This window comes from Schistocerca gregaria, chromosome 3 (genome assembly GCF_023897955.1).
Source record: "Schistocerca gregaria isolate iqSchGreg1 chromosome 3, iqSchGreg1.2, whole genome shotgun sequence".
In the NCBI taxonomy this organism is placed as follows: Eukaryota; Metazoa; Arthropoda; class Insecta; order Orthoptera; family Acrididae; genus Schistocerca; species Schistocerca gregaria.
The window spans coordinates 242,799,521-242,816,602 of record NC_064922.1 but is presented as its reverse complement, the minus strand read 5'-3'; the positions used below and the strand labels follow the sequence as shown (position 1 = coordinate 242,816,602).

The following is a 17,082-nucleotide window of genomic DNA, read 5'->3' as shown; positions in this document are numbered from 1 at the left end:
GTACGCCGTCCTCTTATGATCCGCTACCTGTAACTTCTAGACCTTCTACAGCACCTGCGATATTGGAGGCACCGCCAATGAGCTGCAGATATTGATATTTTCATAAGGTTACCGATAATGGTAGCCTTACAACAGGACAACAATCCATAGCGGGTCGTATCAAACCCCTTCAGAAGACTGATGACGTATCCTCCCCCAAATAATAATAATAATAAACTGAGTGTCCACGTTAAGCCACCCTGATTTCCAAATCCGATTAAAAAATTATGAGACATATATATATTTGCGGTTTGCGTCATCATGTGAAGCATATTGCGTGGCGTGCTATGCGGAAACGAAATCATCCACTGCTGCCCAAAGAAATTTCCCATGTGAATTTCAAAAGGAGTCACCAAGCATTAAGACAAGTAAGGCCTGGGATGACATGTTCCTAGTCAGTGTGGTATTGCAAACATACAGACAGGTATTGGCACAAAACACGCATCTGATGAAATGGGTAAAGGAGTTCAGAGAGACCTCCCCAAGAAGCTCGTTGTAGTCGATTCGCCGAGCATTACGAGAGCTGAACATCCCTTGCTGAATAGTCACAAGGTGCTGCATATACTATTTCGTTTGCACGCAGTTCAAATTGTGTAAGCACAGAAACGACCTGCAGCTTCGCTATGAATTTGCTATCGTAGTATTGGACTGGACCGGACAAAACCCCCAACTATCTAAGAAATGTCGTTTTCTCTGACGAAGGAACTTTCGCATATGGGGTTCAGAAAACCTCTTCAGTTACCGAGAACATACGAGAGGCAGCGAAAAGAGGGATGTGTGGAGCGCGCTGATGAAACACAAGATAGTTAAACCATTTTTCTTCACCGAGCAAACAGTACCAGGGACCGTTTATCCGGACATGCTTGAGCAAAATACTATTCCTCAACTTCTTTCCCGTCAATCAAATGTGATCAAATGGCTCTGAGCACTATGGGACTTAACTGCTGTAGTCATCAGTCCCCTAGAACTTAGAACTACTTAAACCTAACTAACCTAAGGACATCACACACAACCATGCCCGAGGCAGGATTCGAACCTGCGACCATTGTGGTCACGCGGTTCCAGACTGTAGCGCCTAGAACCGCACGGCCACTCTGGCCGGCCCAAATGTGATCCTCCAGCAGGATGGTTCACCACCATGTTTGCGATTTTCTGGACCGGACGTTTCCAAAGCGATGGATAGGACGTGATGGACCAACCAAGTGGTCATCCCGATCTGCTGACATAACTCCTCCGGATTTCTGCTTGAGATGTCTACGCCTCGCCTGTACGTGAGCTTGGCTATGTAATAGCCTCCATCACCCGCAGCGATTCTTGTGCGCACAGGACAACTCTTAGAGTACCATCTAAACATTTTTCGAACTGCAGAAGTAACAATGTATTAGTTTTTGTACAAAACATTTTGTGTTACTTCACTTGATGCTGCAAACTGCAAGTATGTACATGTCGTATTTAGTTTCATGTTCCATGGATCATTCGCAAGATAAACCGTAACGGTAGGGAGCGAATGATTTTATATTCAGATCACAAATTATTCTACAAATATGCCTGCTTGCTGTTCATTTACAAGTTTTTTTTTAAATGAACAAGCAGAAGTGTGTTAGTAACTGCCACCCATCACCTTTCACGCATAACAAAAATAGAAATTCTTCTACCGAATACGAGTTACCAAGGAGAAACTTTTTCAGTTAGTTTCCAAATTTTAGTTTTGTGTCTGACATTTTATAACACTGGGCAAGTGATCAAAAATTCTGGTTGTAGTTTTGTACACACCTTTTTGAGCAAAAGATAATCTTAATGAATGTCACTTTTTCTTCTGGTACTGTAATTACGTACGTCATTGTTCCTTTTGAATTGCAGTGGGTTATTTACAACGAAGTTCATGAGGGAACAAATATATTGTGAAGCAGTACGCAAAACTCCTTAAACGGGTGTCTTCAAGATGATCGTTGGTGAACACCACACATTATTCCTACATCAAGTTCTTGAACAATTAAGACTTTCTTTATTAAAGATTAGTTACCTAAGAACATTATCCCACATGCTGTTATTGAATGAAAGAATGCAAAATACGTCAGCTTACTCATTTGTCTCTCCCCAGGCTTCATAATGATTCTAAGAACACATGAAGCTGAATTAAGTTGTTTTAGGAGTTCCAGAATGTGTTTTTTCCAGTTCAAATTCTCTTCAATATGGACAGTTAAGAATTTTGAATTTACCACACTATTTATTATCCTCAACACGTGTTACTCATATCATTGGTGTAGTATCCCTAGGTGTGCAGAACTGAATACGTTGTGTCCTTGTAAGATGAGTGTGGGACCATTCACAGAATACCAGAAAATGACACTTTAAAGCAGACTGTTGACCATTTCTTGTGTTGCTTTTGTGTACCTGGATTGAGTACAATTCTAGTGACGACCGCAAAAACTATTAATGTTACAGAAAAATTGGATGATTTATTCACGAAGAAGAGCTTCACAAACTGAGCAAGTCAATAATTCGTTGGTGAAACTTTGGTAATGATGCAAGCAGTTATTCGGCTTTTTGATTTTCAACTGCAAGTAAAAATACAGTGAAATTCCAACTCCAGAGGAATTACGGTTGGGATTCCACAGGGCTCATTGCTGGGTCCTCCATTCTGCCTCGTATACACTCTAAGAGAAAACAAGACGACGCACAACGAAGAAGTGGGACGAAACTCGGTCGATGTGATGTACGTGTACAGAAAAAACAAATGAAACAAACTTGAGAAAAATTGGACGATTTATTCAAGAGATAGTGCTTCACAAATTGAGCAAGTTAAAAAAGCGTTGGTTCACTTCTGACCCTCATACAAGCAGTTATTCGGCTTGGGACTGGGTCATACACTTGTTGAATGTCAGACAGAGTGATATCGTGCCAAATTCTGTCCAACCGGCGCGTTGGATCGTCAGAATCCTGAGCTGGTTCGAGGACTGCGCCATAATATTTCAGACGTTATCCATTGGAGAGAGATCTGGCGACCTCACTGGCGAAGGTACGGTTTGGCAAGCACGAACACAAAGAACAGAAATTCCCGCCGTGTGCGTGCGGGCATCATACTGCTGAAATGTAAGTCCAGTGTGGCATGCCATGAAGGACAACAAAACGGAGCGTAGATTATCTTCGACATACCGCCGGGCCGTAAGGGTACCGGGGATGGCACCCAAAGGTGTCCTGCTACGAAAATGGCGTAACTCCTGCTTGTTGGGCCGCATGGCAGGCGACAGTCAGGATGGTATCCGACCTCTGTCCAGGGCGTCACCAGACACGTCTTCGCTGTCATCGGGACTCAGTTCGAAGCAGGACTTATCACTGAAGACAATTCTACTCCAATCAATGTGACTGCAGGCTGAAAGCTTCTTTGTTAGTCATCCACGGCAGCCTTACAGCTCAGAGGTACGTCGACGATATTCCACGCCTCGTTCTGTTACCCTTTATGAAGAGCCATTCCAGGCTTACATTTAAGCAACATAATGCCCGCCCAGACACGGCGAGAGTTTATACTGCTTGTCCTCGTACTTCTTAAACACTGCCTTGACTACCAAGGTCATCAGATTTTTCCCCAGTTGAGAACGTTTGGAGCATTATGGACAAGGCCCTCCAACCAGCCCAGTTTCAGTGGCGTCTGGCGATTGTCCGTGGCTGACATCGCTCACGCCCTCTTCGCCTTCATCCAGAATATCCATATTAGCAATTAAAAACCCTTTGTTAATCCTATGTCCTCTGCACCAAAATAATCTGTAGAAACCGGTACCTTCTTTTCAAACTTTATTTCTTCTGTGCGTACAGTACCTCTTTTAACTAAGCAACCTAATAGATCTAATATTTCATTCTCTTCTAACGGTCCCAACAGAGCCAAAATTCCTACCATCAAGCCTGACTCAACGCCGACCCAAAGTCATTTCACAGTACCCTTGTATGCACGGCCGTGAGAATGAAGTCTAAACGTGGTTATTCGAGGTTTGATCGGTTCATCTTTTGCGAAAGGCTCGCTTCACGACACCGCAACCCTGGTAATGACTTCATTTAACTGAAATATTGTTCCATCAAGTTCCATCCTGTGTTGCCGAAGATCGAATATGGCACATTGCTGATACGAGAAAACTAACCCCCAGATCATGTCGTAGCCCCCACACATTGTTTAAACTCATCCACATCTAGGCAGGTGTCTATGTCCACCGATCCTAAATGAATCATACTAGCTTTCGGCCTATCAGTTCTCCTCTGGCGATCGTACTCCTCGGCGCTCGTGATGCGGTCGCGAGATGGCGCGTACGAGAGGGGTGACGGGACGAGCGAACGTGCTGGGTGAAGGGCAATTAGAAACAGCGCGTTGCGCTAATTGGACAGAATTTGGCACGATATCTCACTGGTTGACATCCAACGCGTCTATGAAGCAGTCCCAAGCCGAATAACTCCTTGTATAAGGGTCACAAGTGAACCAACGCTTTGTTAACTTGCTCAATTTTGAAGCTCTTTCTCTTGAATAAATCATACAATTTTTTTCAAGTTGGAATTATTTGTTTGTCTGTACACGTACATCACATCGACCGAGTTTCGTCCCACTCCTTCGTTGTACGTTGTCTTTTTTCTCTTACAGTGTATATGAGGCAAGTGGTGGACCCAGCAATGAGCCTTGTGGAAGCCCAAACGTAATTCCTCTCCAGTTGGGGTAATGTCCCCGGATTCATTGTGTTTTTACTTGCATTTGAAAATAAAAAAAATTGTCATATGGACATGCTGTAGTAACTGTCGTGTGTGGTCCCAGCGTTGTGCATGCCTTCTAATACGATGTCGGCTTGCGTATCGGCGTTGCTGGCTGCGCCTCGGTCCACCTCGTCGCACAGGGGCCCCAGCACCAGAGAACACGAAGGCGCTTGCGGCAGTGGCGGAGACTTACTGGTAGCCCCTCCTGGCGAGTATCCAGCGCATGGGCACGGAGACCTCGGTGACGTAGACCTGCGAGAAGAGCGAGGCGATGGCGCTGGTGGCGCGGCCGTCGCCGGCGCCCAGGTCGAGCAGCACGCCGCCCCACAGCGAGGGACCGGCGTCGCCCACCAGCCGCTCGAGCTGCCGCCGCGACACCACGAACATCGAGCCGCGGCCCAGCAGCCTGCCGCGCAGACACACAGGCGTCTCAGTCGTCTGGCCTCGGGCAGGCAAATATGTACACAAGGCATCCCAAAGACGTAGCAAAATTACAATAGTACAAGCAACATCCCAAATTAGGATCGTACAAGTAACATCCCAAACTAGAATAAGTACAAGGAACATCAAAATGTTGGTTCAAATGGCTCTGAGCACTATGGGACTTAACTTCTGAGGTCATCAGTCCCCTAGAACTTAGAACTACTTAAACCTAACTAACCTAAGGACATCACACACATCCATGCCCGAGGCAGGATTCGAACCTGCGACCGTAGCTGTCGCGCAGTTCCAGACTATAGCGCCTAGAACCGCTCGACCACACAGGCCGGCTAAAACTGTGTGCCCGACCGAGACCATCAAAATGTGCTACATCCAATACAACCAACTAGCACATCATGAATACATAAAAATAACACACACAAACATGACATAGCCACAACTACGAGGGTCACACCAAAAGATATGAACACTATATTTTTAAAAATACGGTTTTCATTCTGCATGTGTGAAAGTTATACAGTGTGTAGATACATCCTTCCCGCTTGTTTCCAAACTTAGTTCAATCTGTTCCCGTGAGTGGTGCTGTCACAGCATGTCTTCAAGATGGCTGCTACACTTGACGTTCGCCAAAAGGAACGTGCTGTCATAGAATTCCTGTGCTGTGAAAACGGGACAGTGGGAAACATCCACAAGAGGCTGGAAAAGGTGTATGGAAATGCTGCTGTCGATCGCAGTATAGTTAGTCGGTGGGCAAGCACGTTACGTGATGAAAGCGGGCATGGCATATTGAGGATTGTCCTCGCAGCGGCAGGCCTCGTACTGCACACACTCCAATGTGCAGAGGTCTAACGAATTGGTGACTGCTGACAGATGCACCACAGTGAAAGGACTGTCCCGCTACGTTGGGATAGGGGTAGGATGTGTTTGCAGAATACTGAATGTGTTGGTGTTAAAAAAAGGTTTGTGCCAGGTACTTTACCAGAATGTGGCTCACAAAGAAACAATAAAAACGGTATGCGGCGAACTTTTCGAACAGTACGAGATTGGTGCAGATGAATTTCTTGGAAGAATTGTGACTGGTGATGAAACATGGCTCCATCATTTTTCACCAGGGACGAAGAGGCAATCAATGGAGTGGCATCATGCATTTCATCCAAGAAAAAAAAATTCAAAACAACACATTCTGCTGGAAAAGCTATGGCTACGGTGTTTTTTGATTCCGAAGGACTGTTGCTTGTGGACATCATGCCAAGTGGAACCACCATAGATTTTGATGCATATGTGACGACACTGAAGAAACTTCAAGCTCGACTGAGTTGTGTTCGACCACATCGGCAAAAGCAGGATGTTTTGCTGTTGAACTACAGTCACCACCACATGTCAGTCAAAAAACCATGGAAGCGATCTCAAAACTCGGATGGACAACAGTGAAACACGCGCCTTACAGTTCCGACCTGGCTCCATGAGACTGGCATCTCTTTGGGAAAGTGAAAGACTCTCTTCGTGGAACAAGGTTTAAGATGATGACTCCCTTGTGCACGCTGCCAAACAGTGGCTCCAACAAGTTGGTCCAGAATTTTACCGTGCGGGTATACAGGCGCTGGTTCCAAGATGGCGTAAGACAGTTGAGAGAGATGGAAATTACGTGGAGAAATGAAAATATTGTTCCTAAACGATGTATCTACACACCGTAAAACTTTCAAACATGTAGAATAAAAGATGGATTTAAAAAAAATAGTGTGCATTTCTTTTGGAGTGACCCTCGTAGTAAAACTCTCACCGCGCATTATTTAAAGAATCCGACTGCGCTGTATGAAACAGCTTCAAACTTCTGATTTCTTTACAAATGAGTTAATGTGTTAAATACGATGGCGTTCAAAAAGTAATCCAACCCTTTTTTCTGAAAGCAGGCTGGTTTTATTCAGGATTCCAATACACCATATTATTCTCCACTCTCGATTTAAATAATGAAAACTGCGCAAGTTAATTATGTATACTTGAAAGTGAGAATAAATTCTCGAAACGCGCTGTGCTAAGCATCAAAATGTAAGTATCTGGCGAGTTTTTCATTATCTAAATCATGAATGACACAACTGCAGACTTTCCTCAAGCATCTAATATGATGAACGACATTAAATTCCCCACTCTTTTGGCTACAAAAACTTGTTTTTCAACATTACATGAACGACAGCCTGACGCCACCATGCTAGGATGGCCAGTATTTCCACTTAGAACCACTCCACTCGTCGACGTAGGAGCCAACGTCTTGCTGCATTAATAATCATCTCGCTCAGTCTCTTAATGCGCAAGCAATTGCGCACAGATGGTCGTTCGTTGCTCTTTATGGTCTTCCGTTAGGGGTGATGAGACGAACCCAATGGGCACACACCTTTCAGTACCCTACCTAGTAGATTTTGTTTATTTATTTAGGGTATGGCATTTAAGTACATTTCAGTATTGGATCACGTAATTCTACATTACGCAACATTACATATATTCACAAACATCTAGTCCATGTACATATTCAATGGATTTTTGGGATGCCATGAGGAATTCTTCAAAGTCCCCACCGAACGGTCTGGCACTGCATTCCTCTCTGATGTGTTGGATGGTCTGCTCAGGCGCACCGCAGTCACATGCTGGCGAAGGCAGCAGCCCACTTTTGAAGAGTGAGTCAGCAGGTTAGGTTAGTTTAGGTTAGGTTAGCACATCGCCCATGTCCAGTACTTAGTCGGTTCAGAGTTGACCAGATCTTGCGGGGCTGATCAAACCCAGGAACTACCTCAGCAATAAAAGGGATTAGATGGCAAGTTGTTGGGGCATTTCTCCAAGAGTTGATGTCGGCCCCAGTGAGGCTGTCGACAGCAAGAGGAGGATGTCTTGAACGAAGCCTCTTGAAACTACGATCAAGTATATCGATGTGTACCGATAGCTCAGGGTATGCTTCGATCTTCTTGTATTCCCTGACCAAGGCTGCTTCTCGTCTTGTTTTGGGGGGGTGGTTGGCTCTGAGCACTATGCGACTTAACATCTGTGGTCATCAGTCGCCTAGAACTTAGAACTAATTAAACCTAACTAACCTAAGGACACCACACACATCTATGTCCGAGGCAGGATTCGAACCTGCGACCGTAGCAGTCGCGCGGTTCCGGACTGAGCGCTTAGAACCGCGAGACCACCGCGGCCGGCCTTGGGGGGTGGTATATGACTCAGGACAGGTACCCATATGTTGGGTGTAGACTTAACCGTTCCTGAAATAATGCGCATGGTGTTGTTAAGTTTGACATCGATTTTGTTCTCATAACTACTGTTTAGCCATACTGGTGAACAGTACTCCGCCGCAGAGTATACCAGGCTCAGCGCAGACGTCTTCAGAGTTGTTACTGTTGATCCCCAGGTAGTTCCGCAGAGTTTGTGGATGAGGTGGTTTCTTGTTCTCACCTTGGCAGCTGCTTTTGTAAGGTGTGTTTTAAATGACAAGGTACTGTCCAATGTGACCCCTAGGTACCTTGGCTCGTTGTGGTTGAGGCGTGTGTCGTCAAGGTATACTTCCAGAGCTCTGTCGGCTTCTCTGTTATTGAGCTGGAAGCAAGTTACTTCTGTCTTCGTGGCGTTAGGCTTAAGCCTCTATTTACGTAAGTATGCTGCCAGGATCGGATGTAAGGGTTTCTTCCACTGTATGAAGATCGGCGTGCCTCGTTGCAGTGCCCCTGTCATCAGCATAGACAAATTTCGTACAAGCTGTACTCGTGGATGAATGTGTCAGCACTACCAACAGAGACGTGCAGTTGAGTAGCGAGCTGCTTCATAGTGATCTGTCGATCACCTCGAACGAGACTGTCCACTCGTTCCTCACACCTGTGTGCGGCCGGCTGCCATATGGGAGAACGGACAGGTTTGGCGCGACCTTTGTGCGATGATGACAGATGCCTCCCCCAACAACTCACCCGTGTTATATTCACCGTCAGGTCTCTGTAGACATTCTGCAACCACCAATGAGTATCTGCGATGCTCTGTTTTTCCAACGAAAGAAACTCAATGACAGCTCTCTTCACAGAACGCACATCCGTTACAAACACCTATTTCGTGGCCACGTACAGTGCTGCCACCTTCGGAACTTCATGAAACTACAGGGGCTGAAGCGGGAATATTCCAAGATGATCGACGACAAATTATATATTCCTTCAACCGAAACTGGCCGAGGAAAAAATTTGTTACGTTATTTATTGAACGCTAATCGCCGAAGAGCCACAACCCCGGGAAGTCACTAGATTGGTAAGCTGCAACTGGGACTTCGCCCTGTGTTATTAGTTTAGTAATACTGATTTAGCGTTAGTAGTCAAAAGTCTGTACAAACACACGACTGTAATTTTAGATATGAATGGCATTCTAACCCAGCCTATAGCCACAAACAAAGGCGTATGCAACATTTCAAAAATGTTCAAATGTGAGTGTGAAATCTTATGGGACTTAACAGGTAAGGTCATCAGTCTCTAAGCTTAAACACTACTTAACGTAAATTATCCTAAAGACAAACACACACACCCATGCCCGAGGGAGGACTCGAACCTCCGCCGGGACCAGCCGCACAGTCTATGACTGTAGCCCCTGAGACCGCTCGGCTAATCCCGCGCGGCTATGCAGCATTTCACTCACACATTTTTAACATTTATTTCGATGAGGCAATTCGGAAATAGAAAGAGATTTCTGACAGCGGAATTAAGATTAACAGTGCTTTCCGCTAAATTGTTTTACTGACATGTGTACAGACATTCGCTCACCCTTGGCATCTATGACCCATGGTGCAGCAAAGGTACCTCAGCGTCTGTTTTGGATAGGGTCTTTTGCCATGGACGCTGTACTTCAACCAACGTGGCATACAGACAGTTTACGAACTTAGCCGTTTCGTAAATGCTCCCACTCTTGGCTCGAAAGCCAATGATCATGAGCCGGCCGCTGTGACCGAGCGGCTCTAGGCACTTCACTCCGGAACCGCCCTGCTGCTGCGGTCGCAGGTTCGAATCCCGCCTCGGCGATGGATGTGTGTGATGTCACGTTAGTTATGTTTAGGTAGTTCTAAGTCCAGGGAACTGATGACCTCAATGTTGAGTCCTATAGTGCTTAGAGCAATTTGAACCAATGATCATGCCCTTTCGACGTCAGATAAACCGCTCCGTTTCCGCGTCCCTCCGACACTGTATACCGTCCACTGCTGTTGCTGGCACCTGCCGTCTGCGAGTGGTGATCGCACGTTGATGTCGAACATAGGCGGCAATGAAGTCAATGTGAGTGGACCGTGTAGGTCTTAAATTACGACCGCCAGTTGTAATATCTCTTTATATTCGATGAATTATTCTGATACAATTCTACCCTTGAACGACGTTTACTAATTTTCTATCTTCATACTCGCAGAACCCCTGCGCGAAGTAGTTTCATACAATAGCTATGCCATGTGCCATGAGCGCATAATTATTCTTTGTGGTACTCTCTCTGGGTGTTGTTAGAAAAAAGCTTCCGAGATTGTCTTCGTGCCGATTAGGATGAGCATTGTTTGAAGAATTGTAATCTGAATATTGAGATTTATGACAAAAGATAACGGATACGAAATTGTACGATTAAAAGGGATATATATATATATATATATATATATATATATATATATATATATATATATATATATATATATATATATATTCCTTCATACAAAAAGTGTGTAACAACTTACATTATTTGACATTTGAGAATCAATGATGTTCATCGATATATTGCGTAGTGGTTAATAACAAAGGAACTTCCGAAAGACTGGATACGAATCTGCATTTAATAATCCAAGAGCTCCATTACTTCTTCGGAAGGTTAAACTTCATCAAAGCCAAATATCCGCTTGATCTGAGGTTTCCCGACTGATTATACAACGCTCCCAAAAATACGAAGCATTTTGTTTGTACAGATTAGCAGACTGCCGCAAAGCACGAGCCTGCAGAGAAGAAGAATCATCGCCTGATTTCATTCTAAGAAGTAAAATTTCTGAATCATTTTGAGTGACTGAGTTATGACTGTGTTTCCTATTATGAATGATTGATTGCTCGAACGAATTGAGAACTCCATAACTACATAAATACATAGATAGGAGAAAAAATTACACAGTGAAAACCAAAAAAGCGAAACTGGTTCAAAGTGAAACTTCCTGGCAGATTAAAACTGTGTGCCGGTCCGGAGGAAGTTTCACATCAGCGCACACTCCGCTGCAGAGTGAAAATGTCATTCTGGGTCAAAGTGGTCAGAAGTTCGAAAACAGTAGCAATGAAAATAATTGAAAAAGCGGAAGTTAAATCACGAGTAGTTACTTTCGGGTTCCTTAGGAGGCTCAAATCAACAAAAAAAAGGGGGGAGGGGTAGCGGAGAGAAACGAATTTTAGTGTAATCATGAATAGGCTTATCGAGGAAGGATACGTGCAAACTGAGTGTGTTTATACGATGTATCTTAATAGATGCAGTGTTTGGAAGCAACGCAGGTACGCAGCGTCGCGGACTAATTTATGTAACGGCACGCGCGGTGTGAGCACTCGCGGCCGATAAGCTGTTTGCTCTCAGGTATGCAGAGCTTCATCTGCGAAAGCAATCTGCCCGCGCGGCGCGGCCGTAACGATCCGGTCCGTCTCCCTCCAGAGAGGTCTCGCGCGAATCGGCGAATACGGAATGCGACGGGATCGCGGGGGCAATAAAACCTTTTTAAAGAACGAGAAAATGACCCTGGCGCGCACGCTTATAAGGGAGGCGCGCGAGGCGCGAGCCGGCGACGGCGCATTTAAATTTGCTTTTGTTCGCAGTTCTAAATGCAAATGACGGCACGGGGAGGGCTGGCCAGGTGTCAGCTGCCCCGGTCCTCCGGGCCCGCCAGCTCGCCTCGGCTCATTGTCCATTCTCGCCGGCGGTCACCCGGCCGGGGCAGATCCCCGCCGTCATTACCGGCGCAGGGTCTTCAGTCCGAGTCGTCGATAACACACAGCTCTTCAGCGCCAAGGAGCGTGCTGAGATTTTGTTTCTGTACTTCTGGGAAGAGTGTAACAAATGAGAAACTGGAAATGCGGATTCTGCAACAAAATCTACACCCTTTCTCTGCCAACCACTATGAAGTCCGGGGCGGATCCAAGTAAAAAGGTCTCACTCCGCCCCGCTCTTCACCCCTACACCATCCACCCAGAAACATTTCAGTAAAAACGTTTATATTTTTACGTATATCAACTAGCTACCTACCCTGGCTTCGTACGGGAAGCAGCATGTGTCGCACGGCCGGACGACTTATCTGCCGCAGCATTAATGTATACTATACTACCTGCCATTAACATTGCTACACCACGAAGATGACGAACCAAGGACGCGAAATTTAGCCTACAGGAAGAAGATGCTGTGATATGCAAATGATTACCTTTTTCAGAGCATTCACACAAGGTTGGCACCGGTGGCGACACCTACAACGTGCTGACATGAGGAAAGTTTCCAACCGATTTCTCATACACAAACAGCAGTTAACCGGCGTTGCCTGGTGAAACGTTGTTGTGATTCCTCGTGTAAGGAGGAGAAATATGTACCGTCACGTCCCCGACTTTGCTAAAGGTCGGATTGTAGCCTATCACGATGGTGGTTTATCGTATCGTGACGTTGCTGCTCGCGTTGGTCGAGGTCCAATGACTGTTAGCAGAATATGGAATCGGTAGGTTCAGGAGGGTAATACGGAACGCCGTGCTGGATCCCAACGGCCTCGTATCACTAGCAGTCGAGATGACAGGCATCTTATCCGCATGGCTGTAACGGATCGTGCAGCCACGTCTCGATCCCTGAGTCAACAGATGGGGGCGTTTGCAAGACAACAACCATCTGCACGAACAGTTCGACGACGTTTGCAGCAGCATGGACTATCAGTTAGGAGAGCATGGCTGCGGTTACCCTTGACGCTGCATCACAGCCAGGAGCGCCTACGATGGTGTACTCAACCGCGAACCTGGGTGCACGAATGGCAAAATGACATTTTTTCGGATGAATCCAGCTTCTGTTTACAGCAGCATGACGGTCGCATCCGTCCTTGGCGACATCGTGGTGAACGCACATTCGAAGCGTGTATTCGTCATCTCCATATTGGCGTACTACCCGTCACCTCTTGTTCGCATTGACGTTACATTTCAGATGTGTTACAACCCGTGGCTCTACCCTCCATTCGATCCCTGCGAAACTCTACATTTCAGCAGGATAATGCACGACCGCATGTTGCAGGTCCTGTACGAGGCTTTCTGGATACAGATAATGTTCGACTGCTGCCCTGGCCAGCACATTCTCCAGATCTCTCACCAATTGTAAACGCTCTTGATGATCTGTGGTATCGTGTTGAAGCTGCATGGGCAGCTGTACCTGTACACGCCATCCAAGCTCTGTTTGACTCAATGCCCAGGCGTATCAAGGCCGGTATTACAGCCAGAGGTGGTTTTTCTGGGTACTGATTTCGCAGGATCTATGCATCCAAATTGTGTGAAAATGTAATTACATGTCAGTTCTAGTATAATGTACTTGTCCAATGGATACGCGTTTGTCATCGGCATTTCTTCTTGGTGTACCAATTTTAATGGCCAGTAGTGTATATAACGACAAGTCCCCTTTTAACGTTGTCACGAAAAAAAGTTTTTGACCAATTTATTTAACATTTTTATACGATACTCTAATAAACATTTGGACACACACACACACACACACACACACACACACACACACACACACACACATACACACACAATATATAGGGCGTTCGGAAATTCCTGTTACACACTTCTATGACTTGTAGAGGACAGTGCGTAGACAGTATTTTTAATTGGAACTCATGTCCGGAAACGTACCGTTTGAAAACATGTTGGTGACGCGACCACTTAAACAACTAATTGATTAGGTGGGACCCAGTACATCACTTGTTTTACATTTAATAGCCAATGAAACTGCTCGCGTACTCGTTCACCGGTTGTCTTCAATGTGCTGCACTGCGACGTCTTCCAGTTGGGGTGTGCAGCGTCTCTTTGGAGCATCAAAGTCACGCCTGCTCACGGGGAAGTTGTGCCTTTCTCGAAGCTGTTGCGTAATTGTGGCGAGAAGGGCATCGATGAAGTCTGACGTTGTGGAGAACGAGCTATATAAAGGCGACAAGCGCCTCTTCCATTGCATTGTAGTTCTCTTGGAGATTGCTCAGTACTTAGAATATCAATTGAACGGAATGGAAAATACAGGATGTAAAATGTAGACTCACAATAACAAGACAAAAATTTACGTAACGGAGAAATATGTTAAAATAAAATATAAATTTAAGTATTAGGGACTTTTTCTGACACTATCTACCTGTCTGGTGTACAGCAGTACATGAAAGTGAATCGTGGACGATAAGCAGTACAGACAAAGAGAGAACAGAGGATTTTGAAACGTGCTGTTACACAAAAACGATGAAGGTTACAGTACGCCAGTCATTACTTTTGATGAACTGTGGTATCGTGTTGAAGCTGCAAGCAACTGGAATCACTCAACAGAGGAAAGTCCACTGGACCTGACGGGATACCAATTCGATTCTACACAGAGTACGCGAAAGAACTTGCCCCCCTTCTAACAGCCGTGTAGCGCAAGCCTCTAGAGGAACGGAAGGTTCCAAATGATTGGAAAAGAGCACAGGTAGTCCCAGTCTTCAAGAAGGGTCGTCGTGCAGATGCGCAAAACTATAGACCTATATCTCTGACATCGATCTGTTGTAGAATCTTAGAACATGTTTTTTGCTCGAGTATCATGTCGTTTTTGGAAACCCAGAATCTACTCTGTAGGAATCAACATGGATTCCGGAAACAGCGATCGTGTGAGACCCAACTCGCTTTATTTGTTCATGAGACCCAGAAAATATTAGATACAGGGTCCCAGGTAGATGCTATTTTTCTTGACTTCCGGAAGGCGTTCGATACAGTTCCGCACTGTCGCCTGATAAAGTAAGAGCCTACGGAATATCAGACCAGCTGAGTGACTGGATTGAAGAGTTTTGAGCAAACAGAACACAGCATGTTGTTATCAATTGAGAGACGTCTACAGACAAAGTAACCTCTGGTGTGCCACAGGGGAGTGTTACGGAACCATTGTTTTCACAATATATATAAATGACCTTGTAGATAGTGTCGGAAGTTCCACGCGGCTTTTAGCGGATGATGCTGTAGTATACAGAGAAGTTGCAGCATTAGAAAATTGTAGCGAAATGCAGGAAGATCTGCAGCGGATAGGGACTTGGTGCAGGAAGTGGCAACTGGCCCTTAACATAGACAAATGTAATGTATTGCGAATACATAGAAAAAAGGATCCTTTATTGTATGATTATATGATAGCGGAACAAACACTGGTAGCAGTTACTTCTGGAAAATATCTGGGAGTATGCTTGTGGAACGATTTGAAGTGGAATGATCATATAAAATTAATTGTTGGTAAGGCGGGTACCAGGTTGAGACTCATTGGGAGAGTCCTTAGAAAATGTAGTTCATCAACAAAGGAGGTGGCTTACAACACACTCGTTCGACCTATACCTGAGTATTGGTTGACGCAGGAGATAGAGAAGATCCAAAGAAGACCGGCGCGTTTCGTCACAAGGTTATTTGGTAACCGTGATAGCGTTACGGAGATTTTTAACAAACTCAAGTGGCAAACTCTGCAAGAGAGGCGCTCTGCAAGAGAGGCGCTCTGCATCGCGGTGTAGCTTGCTCGCCAGGTTTCGAGAGGGTGCGTTTCTGGATGAGGTATCGAAAATATTGCTTCCCCCTACTTATACCTCCTGATGAGATCACGAATGTAAAATTAGAGAGATTAGAGCGCGCACGGAGGCTTTCTGACAGTCGTTCTTCCCGCGTACCATACGAGACTGGAACAGGAAAGAGAGGTAATGACAGTGGCACGTAAAGTGCCCTCCGCCACACACCGTAGATGTAGATGAAGGTTAAGTGAGCTGATCGGATACATGACGAAGCCAGTGTATCAAGGAACCTCGAGGTAATGAAAGGGAAGTGGGGGAAAAAGGTGTAAAAATTGTACGTGGAGAGGAACGTTCGACTATAGTAAGGAGGTTAAAATTCTTGTGTGCATTAGTTACGAAGATAGCAACAGGTTTTCACAGGATAGTCTAGCATGACAAGCTACACCAAAACGGTCTTCGGACGGAAGCCCACAACAACAACATCGAGCCTAGAAAGAATAACTTCTTGAATGTCTCTGTGTGAGCTGTAATTAGTCGAATAATGTTTTTGTGGTCAAACGGTACGAAGGGGTGTGTGCTACATCTTTTGATTCTTCACTTAAAACTGGTTCTTGAAATGTTGTTAAGTAGGCTTGTGTCGGATAGTTGTCTACCTCCAAACGCTTGCCAGTACAGCTTTTTCATCATTTCCCTAACCCTCTTCGGTGAATTAGCCAAATCTGCCGTTATTGATACATATTCATTATTCCCTGTTTAGTCTTATCTGCTATGGGTCGCACACACTTGAGCAGTAGTCTATGATAATATGTACCAGTGATTTGTAAGCTGTCTTCTTTATAGACTGACAGCATTTTCCCTAGTACCCCGCAGATGATCTGAAATCTGCCGCCTGCTTTACATACGACTGAGTTTGTGAGATCTTTCCATTACATATCCTCAAAAATTTCTTGTTGTTGTTTTCTTCAGTCCGAGGACTGGTTTGAAGCAGCTCTCCATGCTACTCTGTATTGTGCAAGCCTCTTCATCTCCAAATAACTACTGCAATCTACATCCTTCTGAATCTGCAGACTGTAGTCATCTCATGGTCTCCCTATATGATGTTTACCTCCCCCCTCCCCCTT

At 45.2% G+C, this 17,082-nt stretch overlaps 1 protein-coding gene across 1 annotated transcript in view; it reads right to left on the bottom strand.

Moving 5' to 3' along the window:
• LOC126354078 (protein-L-histidine N-pros-methyltransferase) overlaps positions 1 to 17,082 on the bottom strand; it is an 892,286-nt gene that overhangs the window by 33,811 nt on the left and 841,393 nt on the right. The window contains exon 4 of the mRNA XM_050003459.1: positions 4,964 to 5,176. Coding sequence (XP_049859416.1) covers positions 4,964 to 5,176 — 213 coding nt within the window. The remainder of the gene's footprint in view (positions 1 to 4,963; positions 5,177 to 17,082) is intronic.